The sequence below is a fragment of the Akebia trifoliata genome, chromosome 7 (genome assembly GCF_017979445.1).
Source record: "Akebia trifoliata isolate Shusen 1 chromosome 7, ASM1797944v1, whole genome shotgun sequence".
Lineage (NCBI taxonomy): Eukaryota > Viridiplantae > Streptophyta > Magnoliopsida > Ranunculales > Lardizabalaceae > Akebia > Akebia trifoliata.
Genome location: NC_141381.1, coordinates 25,107,090 through 25,126,265, shown reverse-complemented (window position 1 = coordinate 25,126,265; position 19,176 = coordinate 25,107,090). Strand labels below are relative to the sequence as shown.

General features: G+C 33.7%; 2 protein-coding genes and 7 non-coding genes across 10 annotated transcripts; 1 reads left to right on the top strand and 8 right to left on the bottom strand.

Moving 5' to 3' along the window:
- Positions 1-7,791: 7,791 nt before the first annotated feature.
- Positions 7,792-10,470, top strand: LOC147398537 (F-box/kelch-repeat protein At3g27150-like). Of its 2 annotated transcripts, XM_086447761.1 has the most exons (3): positions 7,792-8,146; positions 8,363-8,444; positions 8,741-10,470. In XM_086447761.1, the coding sequence occupies exon 3, from the start codon at positions 8,838-8,840 to the stop codon at positions 10,149-10,151; it is 1,314 nt and encodes a 437-aa protein (XP_086303887.1). In that variant the 5' UTR covers positions 7,792-8,146; positions 8,363-8,444; positions 8,741-8,837; the 3' UTR covers positions 10,152-10,470. The 2 variants fall into 2 exon arrangements, with proteins under 2 accessions (XP_086303887.1, XP_086303888.1); XM_086447762.1 differs by lacking the exon at positions 8,363-8,444.
- Positions 10,471-12,144: 1,674 nt separating this feature from the next.
- On the bottom strand, positions 12,145-17,762 carry LOC147398529 (large ribosomal subunit protein uL22y). The gene is made up of 7 exons (XM_086447763.1): positions 17,639-17,762; positions 17,513-17,549; positions 17,339-17,379; positions 13,041-13,271; positions 12,829-12,931; positions 12,673-12,740; positions 12,145-12,465 (listed from the first exon to the last, which is right to left on the bottom strand). The coding sequence occupies exons 1-7, from the start codon at positions 17,639-17,641 to the stop codon at positions 12,400-12,402; spliced, it is 549 nt and encodes a 182-aa protein (XP_086303889.1). The 5' UTR covers positions 17,642-17,762; the 3' UTR covers positions 12,145-12,399.
- Positions 13,617-13,742, bottom strand: LOC147398536 (small nucleolar RNA snoR74). Its single transcript, XR_015180205.1, has one exon. It is a non-coding gene; the product is annotated as a small nucleolar RNA snoR74 (small nucleolar RNA).
- LOC147398535 (small nucleolar RNA snoR74) lies at positions 13,874-14,004 on the bottom strand. The gene has a single exon (XR_015180210.1). It is a non-coding gene; the product is annotated as a small nucleolar RNA snoR74 (small nucleolar RNA).
- LOC147398534 (small nucleolar RNA snoR74) lies at positions 14,561-14,692 on the bottom strand. Its single transcript, XR_015180220.1, has one exon. It is a non-coding gene; the product is annotated as a small nucleolar RNA snoR74 (small nucleolar RNA).
- LOC147398533 (small nucleolar RNA snoR74) lies at positions 14,808-14,934 on the bottom strand. The gene has a single exon (XR_015180223.1). It is a non-coding gene; the product is annotated as a small nucleolar RNA snoR74 (small nucleolar RNA).
- Positions 15,245-15,375, bottom strand: LOC147398532 (small nucleolar RNA snoR74). The gene has a single exon (XR_015180204.1). It is a non-coding gene; the product is annotated as a small nucleolar RNA snoR74 (small nucleolar RNA).
- LOC147398531 (small nucleolar RNA snoR74) lies at positions 16,275-16,406 on the bottom strand. Its single transcript, XR_015180222.1, has one exon. It is a non-coding gene; the product is annotated as a small nucleolar RNA snoR74 (small nucleolar RNA).
- On the bottom strand, positions 16,522-16,651 carry LOC147398530 (small nucleolar RNA snoR74). The gene has a single exon (XR_015180203.1). It is a non-coding gene; the product is annotated as a small nucleolar RNA snoR74 (small nucleolar RNA).
- Positions 17,763-19,176: the final 1,414 nt, after the last annotated feature.

Genomic DNA, 19,176 nt, shown 5'->3' with positions numbered 1-19,176 from the left:
CCAATACCAATTTTAGGCAACTTTTTTTCCAAATTTCATCCATTAAACTAAATAAAAAACTACGAGATATCGTTGAGTATAGGAATTTGTTCTTCCCATAATGCAATTGTTGAAAGTTATCTAAATACTCTCAAGTCTTAACAATACCCCATTTATTTTTATTAAAATAAAAGGTTAAGGCAATTAGTCGTGAAACTTTGAGCATCCCATGAGGATGAACTTTACTTCGAACCTCATTTAGCCAAAACTGTAAAACTTGTAGAGACCTTTCTATACTTTCAGCTAAGCCTTTTGCCCACAACTCCAGAATTTCCACACATACACTTTTCGATTAGTCAAAGAACTTCTAAGTGCCTTATCCTATTTTCCTTTTACTATTCTTAAGGAAGCCCAATTGTCATACTAAGCAGTCACACTTACACACTTAAATAGGTGAATACATCATAAATACTTCAGTAACTGTAACACATTTTTATTTAGCCACAGAGCAGACTTCAATAAGGGTAGAAGTCATCTTGTTAATAAAACATGACAAGAGAAATGGTATTAGTTGCAACTCCCTCATACATGTCTTATTATTATTATTTTTTGGAAGAGTAATCGGAAAGTGGGAGGGGTTGAACACTTCTAGGAGATCATCCATCCTAGTACTACTCTTGTCCAAACATACTTAACTGTGGAGTTTTGATGGGATACGGTGGATTAGTGCTGGTATGATCACACCCAATAATTTCTTTTATGGTTATTGACTTTTTATAAGACACAAAGTATGTTAGTTAGTTTGAGAGTGTTCTTTATAAGATTAGCTCTCACATACATGTCTTATTTATGTCGACATATCAATTTTCGACTCCTTTTTTTTCCCAATACCTACCAAATTAACTCTACAGACTCTATAATATGTTTTTCTACGTCAATAAAAGTATGTGGAGATCCTTCATACTCTCTCTAAACTTCCCCGATATTTTTCTACGTAGAAAGATTTCCTTGATAGTTGTTCTCTCGATCATGAAACTAAATAGGTTCTTTTATATTTTATTTTTCCTTTTTGTTTGATATTAGAGAACCAATTTGGTTTTTTGCCATGGAGATCAACCATTGAGGCAATTTTTTTTTGCTTCAAACAAAATAAATAAATAAAGAGATTAGATTGAAGATTATTACATGAGGTATCACCCTCAACGAATTTCAAGGAATTTGCTTTAATGTTCTGATTTGAGGATATTTTTATTGAGGGTAATTGTTGATGATGTTTGGGTGAAGCAAACAACTGAGTTGTTGGAATTTATGGGCAATAAACCAAAATTTTGTACTCTAAACAGTAATAACTATTCACTATTGTTATTAAGAAACATCAAGATGGATCTGACATAGGTACTTGGCCTTTTGGGCAGATCCAGATGCTTCTTCAGAGAGAATGGAATAACAAACCCATACCCCTTGTGGTGACTTTGTTAATCATGAATTTCTGTTTTGGTATAAGTAAGAGCCAAGTGGGTGCAACATTTGAACCCTACTAGTTCAACATCAAATTGAAGTAGGTCAAATTATTTCATTCGATGATTTCAAGCCATGAGCCCGGCCCATCGTGATGAGGGCGTCATACTGCTCACATGAAATCTCTCAAGATCAATATGTAAAAGTTGGTTCATCAAAAATACACAAGAGAAGCACTTTGAATTGTTGATTCGTTGTCAAAGATGACTTAAAATCAATAGTTCATTATTTATTGGGTCTTTCCATTCTAATCATAGTTTTAAAACTCGTTTTGATGTCTCGTCTCGTCCATGAACGAGATCGAATCGTCTAGGACGAGTTTTCCAATTTATTCGAGTCATCTCGTTTAAGAATGACACAATCGACTGACTTCTAAGAGACATGGTAAAATTGAGACGGATTTGTCAATCTGTCTTGTTGGTGGACAATACTGAGACGAATCGGACGAGTCATCTTGATCTCGAATGAGTTTTTAAACCATGATTCTAATAATCTATCCGAGAGTTATCAGTATTTATTAAATCTATTCTTATCTAGCACTCATCATCGCTATTGGATCAAATGACAAAGATCTTGAATAACTTCTATTTAGAATTAATATGTATAATGTTATTTAATTTTTTTTATTTTTTTTAATAAGGTGGACTTGCTGGGTCCCAAGCTTTCGTACAATCCTGTGTCTAGTACATGTGCTCGACAACATCAAGGGGCAGTTCTCTGAAATTTGATCTGAGTACTGCAGTTTGCCTTCAATTTTTTTTTTTTTTTGTTTTTCAAAATCTTCTATGGGCACCCCAGCTTTTACTTATTACATCCCAATTTCTTAAAATATTTATCACTCTCCAATTAAAGATTAAAACACATTATTCATTCATTACAAAGGTTTGGCTCAAATTATGATTACAAAATATTATAACACTCGTTTAAATAATTTCGGTAGATGTTTACAATTATGATTAGGCTCATATAAAATCCAACTTTTACTTAAAAAGAATAATATCGAAGTGACCTCAAGATTATATCTCATATTGCACATCCTGACATGAAAGTGTATAGGAACCATAGATGCTTTTCATCAAGATACGAGTCTAAAAGCACCTATGTTTCCTACACACTTTCACGTCAGGATGTACGATATGATTTACAATCTTAACGTCATCCAACACGACTCTCTTAAAATTCCTTAGTAAAAAAAATAAAAACAAAATGAGTCCAACTAATGTTACTAAATGGTACGGATTTTACCCTTACTAAAAGTCCTTGGGCTCACCTTGTGGTGTCCAAAAAAATACGATCTGATGCTTTAGGGTTGTAGAGGACAAAATTCTATGAACTTTAAAAAAAAAATTCCAAAAAAAGAACTTCAATTTTACGTTTGGGAGTTATGTTGAAGTTCGATAGCCGTCAATTTTTAAAACCTTGGATCAAGCTCAAAAAAAAAATTATTATTATTATTATTATTTATTTTATTTTATTTTGGATCTGAATATTTTTATGAAACTTAGAGGGCTGTGGTGTCGGATTGCTAATGCGGTAATCCATTTGAGCGAAAATGACCCTTAAGTAAGGTTTAAAATCTTTATTAAGTTAATAAGGAAAATGTTTCTCAAACAAAATATCATCAAAAATTAATTCAAATTAGTCCACTCGACCAATTTTTTTGAAAACTTGATAAATGGACTTAGTTTTGACACGAATTAATAAGGTGATGGTTCACAACAGAAAACTCTTTTAATGGCCTTGACGATGTACCGTCATGTGATGTGATCTTCAACTTCCATATTAAGTTTTAGATCTAATAATTAAAGGGCATTAGATTGTCATTGTCACATCCAACTCTTTTTTCAATCGTGTTGAATTGGACGATTGTGATTGGTCGAGCGGCTCAAGCTTTATCTAAATATATTTGGTAAGCCCTAGTTTTTATAAGTATACGTGTAAAGTGCCATTGCATGAGGAAGAATGAGTCCAAATAATTAAAATATTAACCACCTTTTAAAAGCACAGTCATTAGATGGGGTCACAAAACCCTCATTTGTCAAAAAGTTAACAAGGGATTGGTTCAAGATAGAAACCCTAATCTACCCTAAGCACATAGATTAGGAAAAGGTAACACATGTAAAACCCTAACCCTAATCTACAATGACCACACTAACTCTTACTTTAATTAGATCACATTTTTTTTAGCACCAAATCCCTAAAAAGACACATATTTTATTCAAATAATGTTCATTGGAGGTGAAGAGAGTTTCTTAAAAAAAAAACCCTAAAGAGACACATTCACCTAAACTTTTGTAAGTTTTGTTGCACTTTTGCTTCATTGGTTGATTCAACAAAAATAATCTATAATAAGTTATGGGATTATGACATTGAAGATTGGGTTTTATATAATAATATATAACTTAGAAACATGGAAACAAGAACAAAAGGCAAATCCCACCACACAAATCAGTGGAGAGACATACTCACACAGCCTTTAAGAAAGAAAGATTAAAATAGAAGAAAAAAAAAGGGTATTTGGGTTTGTCCAATGGACTTCCACTATCAAGAATTGAAGCGTGGCAGTTTCTCTGCTATTGATTGTTTAATTTAAAGGTTGGGTAATAATTTTCTGATCAGGACAGATTTGATAGCTCTGCCATTCATTTAGTGAATTTATAAGCTTGTTTTTGTAAGGTTGGTCAAGAATTAAGATGGGTTTGTATCTGATAAAGCTAACCATATATAGTTGTCAAATTAATGGACTTTCTTTTAATGAGCTTGATTAAAATGTGAAAAATTGAATAGATGGTCCAGATCGATGAACACATGTTGATGTTTATGTCACTAGACCCACAATTGATTGAATCTAATCGAAATCGATTTTATTTCCTAATTCTAGTTCAAGAATAAAGCAATGAGAGGTTTTGAATTGAAACACAATACGATAATAGATATGAGTCATGCGACATTACCTGCATTTGACATTGCATTCAACACTAAATTGACTTGGTAGTGCATAGATGCTCATAGATTTATTTCCTCAAAATATAAGTTAGAAAATCAAAGGTTCTCTATGCACTGTCAGGTCAGTTCAGTGTTGAACACAATGTCCAACGTAGGTAGTCAAGCATTTTCTAATATATATAAAAGACTAACAAGTCCTTGTCTTTTTCACTAAAAGATAAAATGAGGAGAGATATTATTAGAGAAAAAAAAAAGTTTTGAACAATACTAATGTCTCCATGAGGTCTTGAACATTAGCATTGTCATATATATATATATATATATATATAGATATATATATATATATATATATATATATATATATATATATATATATTTAAGGGTATTTTAGAAATGCCCCCAGTAAAATTAGTAATATTAGGTTTACCGTCTTGTAAAACATAAGATTAGGTTTACCCCCCTTGACCGTAAGTCAATGCTATTTTTTTATTTTATGACTTAACAGTGAAATTTTGATATTTTCTAAATTTTAATTTAGTAATTTAAGTATTTAAAGATCATTTTGAAAGAAAATCAAAAACAAAATTCCACAATTAAATCATCAAGAAAACACAATGTTGACTTGCGGTTAAAGGGAGATGTTTAATCTTGCATTTTGCAAGGGGGTAAAACTAATATCATCAATTTTACAAGGGTATTACTAAAATACCTTACATTTAATATCGCCATCGATGTTAAATTAACATCCCAAGAAGTTGGATTCACTAAAAGATCATATAAATAATATTTTCTATTAATTCATATTCACTCTCAATACATCACCCACGTTCATTATTATTTTTTCTCTTCTTTTTCTTTTCACTATCCAATCAACAAACTATTTTGTACACTTGCCAAAAATATGTTAACTATCTACAAATCAAACGGTTGGAATTACTTGATTTAAAAAATAAATGTTCTTGGAAGCATTATATGCCAATTAAACAACAAGACCATGGCCGAGACCGTTGATCCACCAAATAAAGGCAATAAGAAAGTAAAGAAAGAGTTCTTCGATAAATTTATAGAGAAAAAAAAACTTACTAGTGGAATGCTGATGATGTTCAAGAGATTATCGAAGATTTAAAAAAAAAAAAATCTACATAACTAATGACAAATAACTACAATTGAAGAAAATTCTATAACAAATAATCCATAAAATAGGGGCTTGGATTGATTCGATCACGAAAAATTGTGATTTTGAAAGGTCCCCACGAAAAAAAAAAAAAAACTAAGTTATTGGTTAAGATTGGGCCATCAAGATGAATTGATTGCTCTATAGATGATAATTACAAACATCTTAAAAGTATTAGATACATGTTAGTATGTCTTACCCTTTCATATGTACTTTACTTTCCATTTAAAAGCTTAGAAAGAAAAGACAAAGTATCAGAACTTTGCCCTTTCCCTCCACCTCAAAAGTAATTAAATAAGATTTAATTAATTAATGGTTTAATTACTGTTTCCAGAAAAAGAAATCTTGACCAATACATAACTGAGAAATACTAAACAAAAGAGGGCAATTTTGTAAAATTTCTGGAGAAAAGCTAGGATGTTGATCACAAATTCACCTTACCATGATTGATGATTTCTAGCCATTGAACGTCAATGAGAAAAGGATATTTCAAAGAAAATATTTTCAAGTGTATGATTGTGCATTTTCCTTGGAATTCATTTTCCAACCCCCCAGAGAAATTTTTTACATGACGAATGTGTAAAATATTTTCCCAACTCACCCCCAAGAAAATGATTTTCCCACTATTGTCATTCTCTCACACTTATCCTCACCTTAAAAACTAAAAATCTTCATTTTTCTATAAAAGTCATTTTCTTAGACCTTTTTCGAAGGAATTCATATTCCCTTGAAAATGAATTCCTCCAATCATGTAGACCTTTAAAATATTGCTACTTATAGATAGGATGGAATTTAATAAGAAAACTCATGGCATTGGCTTTCATCTAACTCTCTTATTTTAATCATTTTTCCCATGAGTTAATAAAAATAATTATATAAATCCCACGTGTTAAAATTTCATTAAAAATATGGTTAATGGAGGAATAAAATATACAAATATTGTATAAATTAGATGATCAACATCACCTAATTAGGTTAAGTATAAAAGATGTATCAAATTTTACTGTTGCAACACCAACTGTGTGCAGGTGTGGCATTAGTAAAAGTTGATGTAGAAGTAGCAGATCTCTATATTTAGTTTTTTTAAATTCATAAATATTATTAAAATTTAAATTGAAAATATGACTATCCTTGCTATAATGAGAGAAGGATGTAGAATTGTTGATGTAAATTCACATTAATTAAATAAGAAAAAGAAACATCTATTAATGCATTTAAAATAATTTATTTCTAATAATATTTTAATTCATCAATTTATAGTCATTTTGATAAATACACCCCTCCATACTTTGAGATAGGGCGCTGATTTTGTAACTCAAAAACCCACTGACATGGCAGGTGCAAGAACCAATAGATTTTTCCCCCTCGAGATACACAACTACACATGTTTTATGGGGATGTGTAGTTGTGTATCCCAAGGAAAAAAAATCTATGATTCTTGCAGGGTACGCGTTAATTGAGTTTTTAAATCACTGGGTTACAAAATCATTACAGTTTAAGATGGCTCGCCTCCTTACTTAGGTATTGTCGTATAATTAAATATAAAAATGACCTAAGTACCCTCATTTTCAAACCTAGTTAAAATCCTTCATTTTTTATATATAAAAAATCAGTTATTTGTAATTTTTATAGTAATTTATTCGACCCCAACTTTAATTCACCAGTTTCTATTTCTGCAAAAATCATATTCCCATCTTTAGGCTTGATGTTGATGGTCAAAATACCTTCTCAACAAGTTGAAGATGCCCATTCTAGAAGAAAATCAAATATTTTTTTAATAAAGGTTGAAGATAAGGGTATTTAAGTCATTTATCATTAATCTATTAAGCACCAAGTCTCAATTATATTCAACAAAACGTGGAGCTGACTATCAAAACCACCCATTATTTTAAATAAACATAATTTGAAATATTAATCAACATAAGGAGTGGATCTCAAGTCTCAACTGTTAAACGTAACGGCCATTTTAACGGTAGTAGGCCACAATCGTGTTGCCAGACGGATACCTTTCTAAGTTCAGTTTCAAATCAACGGTCCAAATTAATCTTATTAAACCTCCACGAATAACGAAACCGTCATAATAGTTAAGATATTTGGACTGTAGTTGCAGAGAAAGACTAATATGGCTATAATAAATATTTGTCTTTTTTTCTTTTAATATGCCAAAGCAACAGAGAGAAGAGAGAGAGAGAGAGAGAGATTCACACCTTTTTTTTCCGAAATCGACGATGTCGTCTCTCGTAATTTCAACGTATTTTAATCTCAACTCGCAGACTAATTTAAGCATAAATCCACAGAGAATGGGGAACGAACCCTTGGAATCCAAAATTTACTTCTCTCTTCTCGTCTCTTCTTCTGTGCCTTTAATGGCCGCCTCTCTTTCTACTACTCTTCTTCCTTTATGCGTAAATCTAGGTTTGGTTCTCTCTTTGCAGGAAGGAAAAAACCCTAAAAACCATAGTCCTTGAAAATCGTGACGACCCCATTTCGATTTAACATCTTCATTCTTCGAAGCCCATGACTTCTCTGGTACGCTTCTGTTCTTAGTTCTCCCTATAAATATGTGTAGGGTTTTGTTTGTACCTTCATCTTTAAGCCGTACATGTAAGAAATATCTGTTTTTTTTTTCTTTTTTCTTGATTTCTTCTCTGGGTTTTTGAATATTCTGGGTTTGTGGTGAATTGGTTTCTAGTTGATTAGGTCTTTTTTTTTTTTTTTCTCTCTGGATTTTGATTTTGTGATTAGGGTTCGTTGTGAATTGGGTTCTTGTTGAGTTCTCTTTTGATAATGGCAACAACTCCATTTCGATCATCCCATGGCTTCTATGGTAAGCTTTCTTCTCTATGTAAATATATGTTGGGCGTATTTGGATGTTCATTTTTTAGCCAATATATGTTTGAAAATTCTTTTTTTTTTTCCTGGTGTTTTGAATTCTGGATTTGGTAATTTGGACTTTTAATGGATTGGGTTTTGTCTTGGTTTTTTTATGTTTGGATTTGATGATTATTGGGTTTTTTCCTGGTTTTTTTTATTGTTTGGATTTGATGGTAATTGGGTTTTTGTTGATTATTATTATTATTATTATTATTTCCTGGGGTTTGATGATTTTTATTTGGTGATTAGGGTTTGTTGTGATTTGGGTTCTTTGTCAAGGAGTTTTCTGTTGGGGGTGATACTTCAGAAATTTTTCCTAGAAGATTACGAGCAGTTTGGTTGATCGATGTCAAAAGAAAAAGGAGAGGGTTTGGGTTCTCATAGGCGTGATTATAATCTAAGGAGTAGGAAGAGCTTGGTTGATGGGGATTCTAGAAACGGTTTGTTGGTCAACTGTATCAATTCTCGAGCGAAAAATACTAGGGTTCGTAAGAATCATTTGAGTTTTGGAGAGAGCTGGGGGAACACACATTCATCAAATGAAGGTCGAAATGCTGGTTCTTCGAGTATTGTAGAACCTCAGGATGCAGATTACACTAATGTTCCTTCACTAAGTGATGAACTTGTTCATCAGATCTTGGCCAGGGTTCCAAGGTCAGAATACTGGAAGCTTTGTTCTGTAAACAGATGGTGTTCAACTCTACTGAGGAGTGGTGAACTCTATCAGATTAGAAGCGAGATTGGAATGAAAGAACCATCCGTTTTCATGTTAGCTAGCGGCGAGCCTTGTTGGTGGACATTTGATCGACAATTCACGTCTTGTAGGAAACTCCCAGTTTTACCATCGGACTCATGCTTTGCAGCCGGAGACAAGGAATCAGTTTGTGCGGGAACCCATTTGATTGTTTCGGGCAAAGAGATCGAAGGAGTTGTTATATGGAGGTATGAATTAGCCATGAACAAATGGTACAAAGGTCCTTCGATGACTAGTCCAAGATGCTTGTTTGCATCAGCCAACTGCGGTGGTGTTGCCCGTGTAGCAGGCGGAATCGGGATGGGAAGGACTAGTATGGAGGTTTTAGATTCTGTGGAGCAATACAACCCGGAGAGCAAATCATGGGATTCTCTTCCTAAGATGCGTAAACGGAGAAAACTCTGCTCGGGTTGTTTCATAGATGACAAATTCTATGTGATTGGAGGGCAAGGTGAAGACGGGCTTGATCTCGCTTGTGGGGAATTCTTTGACGCTGATAGGAACACATGGGAACTAATTCCAGACATGTTAAAGGACGCTCCGGTTTCAACTTCACGGTCTCCACCCCTTATTGCTGTTGTGAACAACGAGCTTTATTTACTTGAAGCTTCTTCGAACAAGTTGAAAGTATACTTGAAGAGAAGTAATTCGTGGAAGGAATTGGGAGAGGTCCCAATTAGAGCAGATCATAGTAGAGGATGGGGAGTAGCATTCAAGTCTTTGGGCAATGAGTTGCTTGTTATAGGTGGAGGTTGGAATTGGAATTCTATATCAGGCCATGGGATGACAATATATACCTGTTGCCCTGATCCCAATGCAGAGGAATTGCAATGGAGGAGGTCTATTGGGACTGGTCGTAACCGAACGAGTCACTTTGTCTTAAATTGTTCAGTCATGGAAGCTTGATGTTTTAACCATTGAGGAATCTCTCTGCCGTGTTTGATAAAAAGATTTTAGAATAAAGGCGAAGTCGAGCTGAGGAAACAAAATGACTGGTAGCTGGAATATGGTGCCTTATATATATACTTATCTAATGAGGCGATACTTCGAAAGCACGGTATTTGGGTAATTAACAGTCGTACATTTTCAGAATTTTGTCAATTTTTTTTTTTTGGGTGTGAAAAGTATGATTACCTTTGAGTAAAAGTTTTATAAACTGATGATTGTGCGTGCCCTATTTATCTTTCCATTTACATTTAAATATGATCTTTGGTAATTAAGTTTATTGTTGATTAAATAATTTTGGATTTCCATGTGGTTTTACTTTAACATAATATCCGGCATAGCTAAGAACACAAATATCAACCTAGCCTTGTCAAAAGACCATCTCTTGACTACTGAAAATCAGTGAAGTCGATTGGTATTTAGCGAGGGTGATTGAAAATTTCAAATATCCGCTCTTAAGCCTTGAAGATTTGATCAAGTTATATTGATTGAAAACATTGATATGTTCTTCATTTAGTAACTTGGTTGTTTTTTATTTGAGATATGTCATTCATGTGTTATTATCTTCTGGAATTCGTCCAAAAAGGAAATATATATATATATATATATATTGGTTAAACAATGATATTAAGGCAGCCCATTCATGCTAGTTGTCATTATGTTCTTGAAAGCAAGCAGTAAAAAGTATAGGGACAGTACAAGGAAGACTGGTAGCCTTTGTTGGTTCTTCCAAAAAGCACTGGAATGCAACTTTTCCTGTTAGTATGAAGGACAGCAGTCTGTGTGCTGGGTAACTTTGGTTGTTGTAACAGGAGCTGCAAAGGTCGTCCAATATTTAAAACACACTAGTTTCAATTGGTACTTTGAACTAGGTTGAACAACCAGATGTCAGACATTCTGGTTCTTCATTTGTTTTTTTTTTTTTTTTTTTAATTTATATAGGTATAGGATTAGTAATTAACAAATGAAATTGGGTTCAAGGAGGTTTCAACCTATGATGTAGTAACAACATTTCACACTTCTTACCACTTAGTTAAGAGGGCACTTCAAACGTTTATCGTGCATCCAAGTGAGATTTGCTAGACAATAATCCCTGTCCTTGGGATTCGAAGCCACGTCAGACATTTTTTGTTCGTCTTAGTTTCAATCTCATTGTAAATAGTTGAGATCCTGAATTCCTGATAATTGCTTGGGCTTTCTGAAAATGTTGTTAACAATGTTAAGTTGAGATCATGAGAAAATGGGCTCAATGAGATTTGAACCTCAGTCATAAGATCAACACACCACTTGAATTTACCTACTTAGCTAAATTGGCACCATCAGACCTTTGGATTTGTAGTTTCTCCTTTTCATTGATCAACCGATATTATACTGACTCAAAAAAATAAACCATGTCCATATTTAAGCTTAATCTATGGAAGCAATTTTGGCGATGGAAATTCAAGTCCATCCTTAAAGCACTTTTGGAGGACATGGATCCAACATTTGACATATTTAGAACAGAGATTAAACATTTGTTTATTATAGTTAAGCCTGTTTTTAATGAGTTTAGTAACTACCCAAAGACTTTAATAACTAAGACTGTTGGCACCATTCTCAACTTTTGTGATAGCTCAGGAATCTAAAGGTTGTAAACATCAGAAATTTGGTATTTAATATAAAAACCTAAGATCAATTATTATTCAATTTTTCTTTAATTAGAAACGGGAGGATTCGCTTCTTTCTACCTAACATTATAAAGATTATGTAGTCCTCAGTCCTCACGATAAAATACATCATTTGAGCAATCTATACAATCAATCAAAACTACATTATCAGATATTTGGAGACTATTTGAAATTGATGGACAATGCCATTAATAGTTGGGATGATGACAACTTAATATCAGGGCTTCAATGGTATTAAGCAATAGGGTAATTAAGAGGATCACCAGCCAAATTATTTGAAGAGCATGTGTTCAATGTATCATAAATAAAAAAAACTAAATAAGGGTTCATTAAGTTCATCCTACTGTAGCATCGATGCTTGAAAAAAAATAAAAATTAAGGAAAATTAAACCCACATTGTGGGCACAAAAACATGATTCAAATTCTCTAAACAGAACATTTGATCTAAAAACAATAAAATCGTCTTTCAAGACAATTGAGAAGAAATAAGCAACTGAAAGACCTCAAAACTTCCTGATTTACCATCTTCGCATCTCAACCACTCAAGAAGAATCACCGCTTCGTAGGGCTTGAGACTTAGTTTTCCTTGGAGCCAACTGGGTATCAGGCTGCAAAATCAACATAGGCTCATGTGATACACCATCAAGAAGTACTATTAAGCCTTTGCACTACTATATACAGGAGATGGCATTGTTAGATTTTTTTATTTTTTTTTTGTCCCATATCTGATCAATCGGATACGAGATAAAAATAAGAACTCAACAAGTATAACTTCCATTCCTTTAGCTATTTCCAATTTTACCAAGTGGCTATACCTCTTTCTTGACCGCTTCTTCCTTCTCAGACAAAATCAACTCGATATGGCAAGGTGATGACATATAGGCTGCCAAATAGTAATATATCCATATTAGGGGGGAAATAAACAAGCTCGAAAAAAAAACAAGTTCATTATATAGTAAAGGAATTCTTACGGTTGATTCTTCCGTGAGCACGGTAAGTCCTACGCCTCTGCTTTTGGGCTTGATTTACTTGAATGTGCGAGACATAAAGTGAATCCACATCCAAACCTTTCACCTGCAAAATAATTTGATAGAAATGTGAAGATGGTCTTTTTTTTTAAAAAAAGATGAATCCAAAATTAAGAAATATATATATATAACAATCAGCTAGGAAAAAAACATACATCAGCATTGCTCTCTGCATTTTTAAGCAGATCAAGAATGAATTTTGCTGATTTAGCAGGCCAGCGTCCTTGCCCATTTGAATGGCGATTCTTTGCCTGAGCAGTTCGACCAACACCACGACAGAAGCGACGGAAGGGAATGGCTTGTTTATGCACCAGAACATCCTCCAAATACCTTTTAGCCTTCACCAAAGGTAACTTTCTAATTGCGTGTGCTGTTTCCCTCGTGTTCTGAAAATACAAAGAACATGAGCTCAACTTTTCAAAATGATTCATTAATTTTTTTTCCAATGATAATGGAAAATCCAAGTAAATGTGGATTCTAGGTTATTAAGCTAGTCGATGCTCAAATTATATGACCCATCAACCCATTTCAATGGGAAGTTAAACTCAAGAAATGGTCACAACCAGAGCCCTCAAATAAGTAAAAATTTATGAAGAATCAGAGAAGCACTATTGGATGACAAATAGGAATACCTGATCATAATCATTACACAATAATTTATCTTTTTGAATACTGTACAAACCTTCAGAATTGCCGTGTCACATTATACGACCAACATGACCAAATGTAGTGTGTGTTACACCATTGATTGAACCACTAGTCCTTGGCACTACCTACAGCGGTTCACCCAATAATAATGTAATTTACCTGACATTTACGGGAGACTTGCTCATAAAGAAGCAGGTCCCTGCTTTATTACATCAGGATACGGAAATACAACTCAAGTAGCAAGCAATGCTGAACCAGATATATTAGTTCGTATGTTCTAAACCGAGCATTTACTGTAGAGTAACACTTGTATGCCAATAAAGTTATAAGGTTGCGCTGATAATGTACCATCATTTACTGAACCTTCTTTTATTAATAACATCTACAGAGGTTCACCCAATAACAATGAAGTGAGTTTCCTAAAGCTTACGAGAGAACCATTCATTGGGGGGAATGGAACCCTGCTTTTTTTCTTCAGGTTTAAGTTCAATAATCCAACAAAAACATATGCAAAGTAAGTTCCATGTTCTACAAACAAAGAATCAAAAGACAAAAAAAAAAAAAAAAATTAGTCCTATCTAGGAAGGACAATATTCATCTTACATAAAACCAAACTGTCCACAATGTCTGTATTTCCACACCTTATCAATGAGTTTCATTTGATTAGTGAGGGCACACTTGGCTGGCACCCATCCAAAAATTGAACAAAAAAAGCAAATGTCAGACTGACTTTGAATAATTTTTTCCATAGCAATAACTATTGTCTTATCTTCACAAGAACTAGTTCCAATTATTAAAAAATAAAGCCTAATTAATCTGGCTTTTATGCAAAGGTGGTTAGCATACAACAATAATTCTAAACAGGGTACTAAAGAGGAAGACCTAGTCGTAATCACCACGCAAAAATTATTTACTTGAATATTGTACAAGGTCATTCTCTATTTTGGTACCTTCAACATTACTTTTAAACTGTTTGTGTTACCAATGCAGTGAGCACATCATAAGACTGACATTACTAAATATTATGTGATGTTACATCATTGATTGAACCACTTGTCCTAGGAACAACCTACAGGGGTTCACCCAATAATGATGTTATAGTAATTTACCTGACGTTTACGGGAGACCCGTTCATAAAGAAGCAGGTCCCTGCTTTTTTACCTCAGGATAAAGAAATACAACTCAAACAGCAAGCAACAGTGGATCACATACAACTCAAATAGCAGACACGACCGTAATGGCAGAATACCAAAAAAATTATAAGATAGTGTTTATAATGTACCATCATTTACTGAACCTTCTGTTAATAATAACACCTACAGAGGTTCACCCAATAACAATGAAGTGATTTTCCTGATATTTATGAGACCCGTTCATTGAGAAAACAGAACCTGCTTTTTTTCATCAGCTTTAAACTTCAATAATTCACCTTATAAAATAATTCTGTACTCACAGTGGAAAATTTTCAAACTAAAACATTTGCCAAATAAGTTAATGTACTATAGGAAGAAAAACTCGTTCCTATCTAGGAAGGACAATATTCCACAGATACAAACCAAATTGTCCACAATGATTGCATTTTCGCCCCTTACCAATCAGATTTGTTTAATCAGTGGAGTATGCATTAGATGGCGACACCCATCCAAAATTGAACCAAATGTGGACATTTGGTATTCTTCTAATGTACTATAAAGTTGTAAAATTGGGCTTCTGATGTACCATCATAACTGAACCTTCTTTTATTAATAAAATCCACAGAGGTTCATCCAATAAAAATGAATAAGTGAATTTCCTGAAGGTTACGAGAGATCCATTCCCCCAATCAATGTAACCTGCTTTTTTTTCTTTGAGTTTAAGTTCAATAATCCAACAAAAACATATGTCAAATAAGTTTTATGTTCTACCCAAAAACAAAAAGAAAATCTTCTTATCTAGGAAGGACAATATTCGATGGATATACAACCAAATTGTCCACAATGAATGTATTTTTTGAATAAGATTCCTTTGATCAGTGGGGTATGCTTGGCTTGCACCCATCCAAAAATTGAACCACAAAATCAAATGTAAACCTTCTAATGACTTTGAATAATTTTTCAGTAGTGATAACTATTGTCTTAACGTCATAAGAAATAGTAAAAAATTAGCGATAACTATTGTCTTATCTTCACAAGAACTAGTCCCCAGTATTTCAAAAAAAAGCCTGATTAATCTAGCTTTTGGGCAACGGTGAACTGCAACATTAACTCTAAACAGAGGACATACTATAGAGTAAGACTCCTGACATGAATGCAATGGAAGAATCTATTTAATAAAACACAACGGTTGCCAACCCAATGTTCATCCCCCACATAAAGAAGGGTTCAGATTCATTCGATAATAATTTTCACCTTTATTACATCCCCGTTCCAAGAATACACCTCCAACTTTATTGTTTTTCCTTTTCTAATCCTTAACCCCAAAGAGGTACCGTGCTGCTAGACACCGTCAAACTCTAGTACTAATGAAAAGATTGTGATTATAACATACCATCTTCATAAAAAAGAAATTTATAAAGAATCAAAGAAGCAACAACAAATGAAAAATAGGAAGACGTGGTCATAATCACCGCAAAATAAATTTTTTACTTGAATATTGTACAAAACAACCTTCAGATTGTGGTACAAGGTACCCTTCAACATTACTGTTTTTGTGCATACCAGTGCAGTGGTCACATCCTACGGCCGACATTACCAAATATTATGTGATTTTACATCATCGATTGAACCACTAGTCCTAGGAATAACCTACAAGGGTTCACCCAATAATGATGTTATAGTAATTTACCTGATGTTTACGGGAGACCTGTTCATAAAGAAGCAGGTCCCTGCTTTTTTACCTCAGGATAAAGAAAAACAACTCTAACAGCAAGCAAGAGTGAACTACATACAACTCAAATAGCAAACACGGCTGTAAGGGCATAATACCAATAAAGTCATAAGATTCTGTTTATAATGTACCATCATTTACTGAACCTTCTGTTATTAATAACACCTACAGACGTTCACCCAATAACAATGATTTGATTTTCCTGAAGTTTACGAGAGACCCGTTCATTGAGAAAACAGTACCCTGCTTTTTTTCGTCAGGTTTAAACGTTAAAAAAAAAAGCTTACTCCAAAGCTGAAATCCAACTAAAACATTTGCCAAATAAGTTCATGTTCTATAGAAAAGACTTATTCCCATCTAGGAATGACAATATTCCAAGGATTTAACCCAATTGTCCACAATGAATGCATTTCCACATGAACTCTAGAGGTCTGTGGTGTTGGATTGCCAATGTGGTAATCCATTTGAGCTCAACGACCCTTGGTGAGATTTGAGATTTTACTAAGTTATTACGGAAAGTGTTTTTCTTATCTTTACAAGAACTAGCTCCAAGTTTTTTTTTGTTTTTAACTCCTGATCAATCTGGCTTTTAGGCTACAAACTGATAAAGGATTGGATGACCATGACCATGGAGTTTTAGATTTCATTAAGGATGATTGACCTCTTAACACATCAAACAGAAATCATTTACAATAGACACAGATATCTTAGACTCAGAAAATGTCCAAAATTCCACAAACACAAAAAAAAAAAAAAAAAAAAAACCACCATTTTGGAGATGCTTTAGAAAATAATATGTTTATCGACTACAATCACATAAAATCTAACAGATAAAAAACTATATCTAATGAATCCAACTGCAATATCCAAATACACATTCAATTGTGTTGAACAAGGATTACAATTCCAAACTCAAAAAAGCAATCTCAGATGAACGCACCTTGAAATGAACTCGAAGATCTGATCCCCTAGCTTTGCAGGCTGAAAATGAACATTAGAAACATGAGACTAAAACCTAGGAACGAGATCAACCTAAACGAATTTTAATAAATATTAGCTAAGTTCAACCAGATGAATCAAAGAAACCCTAGACTGAACGAAATGAGATGCTTACACTTGGTCGAATTGTCCGGCTCTCTCGAATACTTCACCTGAAAGATCGAGAGCAGAGAATCACATATTGCACCAGAACAATAGCAAAATTAACAGAGAACATTGACATAAGAACAGATCAGGCTACCATGGCGGCTCCACTGGAAGGTTTCTTTCTTTCTTCCTTCCTTTACCTCTCGCTAGCCGAAGCTTCAATTTGGTGAGGCTTGTTTTAAAGGTAGAGAAACCCTAACCCTAAGCCCTAGGGTTTTGGTCCTTTTGGATGCAGTAGGAGATTGGGCCGGGCCTTTTAAAGCCCACATTTGGTTTAACGATGGCCCATTTTCAATGTCTTTTGCAGTTTGGCCCCTACTAAAAATAATAAGGATGATTTAGACATGCCCTCAATTTTTTTTTTGTCAATATTAGAGATACCCCATTCTGTTTTTAAATTGATGATATGCCCCCTTGACCTAGGCTTTGTATGCGAGACTAACATGAAGTGACTTAAATACCCTTAACTTCAACCTCAATCCAAAACACTTTGATTTTTTTTCTCTTGGAAAATATATGCCATCTCCAAGCTGTTAACATTAGGGTAAACTACATTTGATCTATTCAAAGTCGTCTTCAATGTCTTCTTAAATTTTCTATCTCGGAAACTTCATCCTTGTACTTCTCCAAAAATCTTATATATATTGTTGACGGGTGTGTCCAGACCCATAGACCTAACTAGCAGGAACAAGACAACTGGCCTCTTAGAACACCACATCCCACCCAAATCTCCTGGTACATGCAATACCCTAAAAACAAAAGAAACCAGATATAAATCCCTATGGGTGGCCAATTAGGAGGATTGAACTCAAGATGTCCCTTTTTGGAGAGAGGCCTTGGCCACTACGCCTTCACTTGTTGCTTGCAAAAATCTTATCTTGTTATTGAGATTTGAAGGTAATTGATGATGAGTTCATATGAGGTTAAACTATTTTTAACCTATTCAACTATCTTCAATGTCACATAGAAACCCTTGATTTTTTTACCCAAAACTCCATCATTTTACTTTACCAAAAAGTTATAATTTTGTTCTTTAGGTTTGAAGGTTGAAGAAGACAGAATTATACAGTTGAAAAGGTGAGTAAAAAACAGGTTGAAGATGACTGCTTTTGAGAGAAAATCAAGAGGTTTTTGGTGACTAGTTTGGAGAGAAAATAAAAGGGGATTTGACTAGAAGAAGAAGTTGGGAGTACTTAGGTAGTTTAAATTAATCATACACAAAACAAAAACAAAAAAAATAAACAAAAAAAAAACCTAGGTCCTAGGTCAAGGGGGTTATGCGAGCAATTTGAAATCATATCTAAATCACCCAAACAGGTTTATTTTGTTCAACCTCAAGAATAAGATAGGATTTTCAAAGAAGTGAAAGGATGAATTTTTGGATACAAAAGTTAATGGTTTCTAGAAGACATTAAAGATGATGGATAACCCAAAAGATTAACAACTTCAAGATGAAAGAATTTTAGGGTAAAAGTTTTTATCCTCATTTTCAACCTTAAGATTCTCACCTTCAAAGTTCAGATCTTAAGAACAAGATACGATTTTCGAAGAAAGAGAGTTGATTTTATTTGTTGGTACAATAACGAAGGACTCTCTACAACATATTGAAAATGATGTTGAATAGGTTGAACA

Coding starts and splice junctions, on each gene's coding strand:
- LOC147398537 (XM_086447762.1), top strand. CDS start 8,838: ATGTCAAAAGAAAAAGGAGAGGGTTTGGGTTCTCATAGGCGTGATTAT.
- LOC147398529 (XM_086447763.1), bottom strand. Junction 17,380..17,512: donor GCCGGACAATTCGACCAAGT/GTAAGCATCTCA, acceptor GTTCATTTTCAG/CCTGCAAAGCTAGGGGATCA. Junction 12,932..13,040: donor ATGCAGAGAGCAATGCTGAT/GTATGTTTTTTT, acceptor ATTATTTTGCAG/GTGAAAGGTTTGGATGTGGA.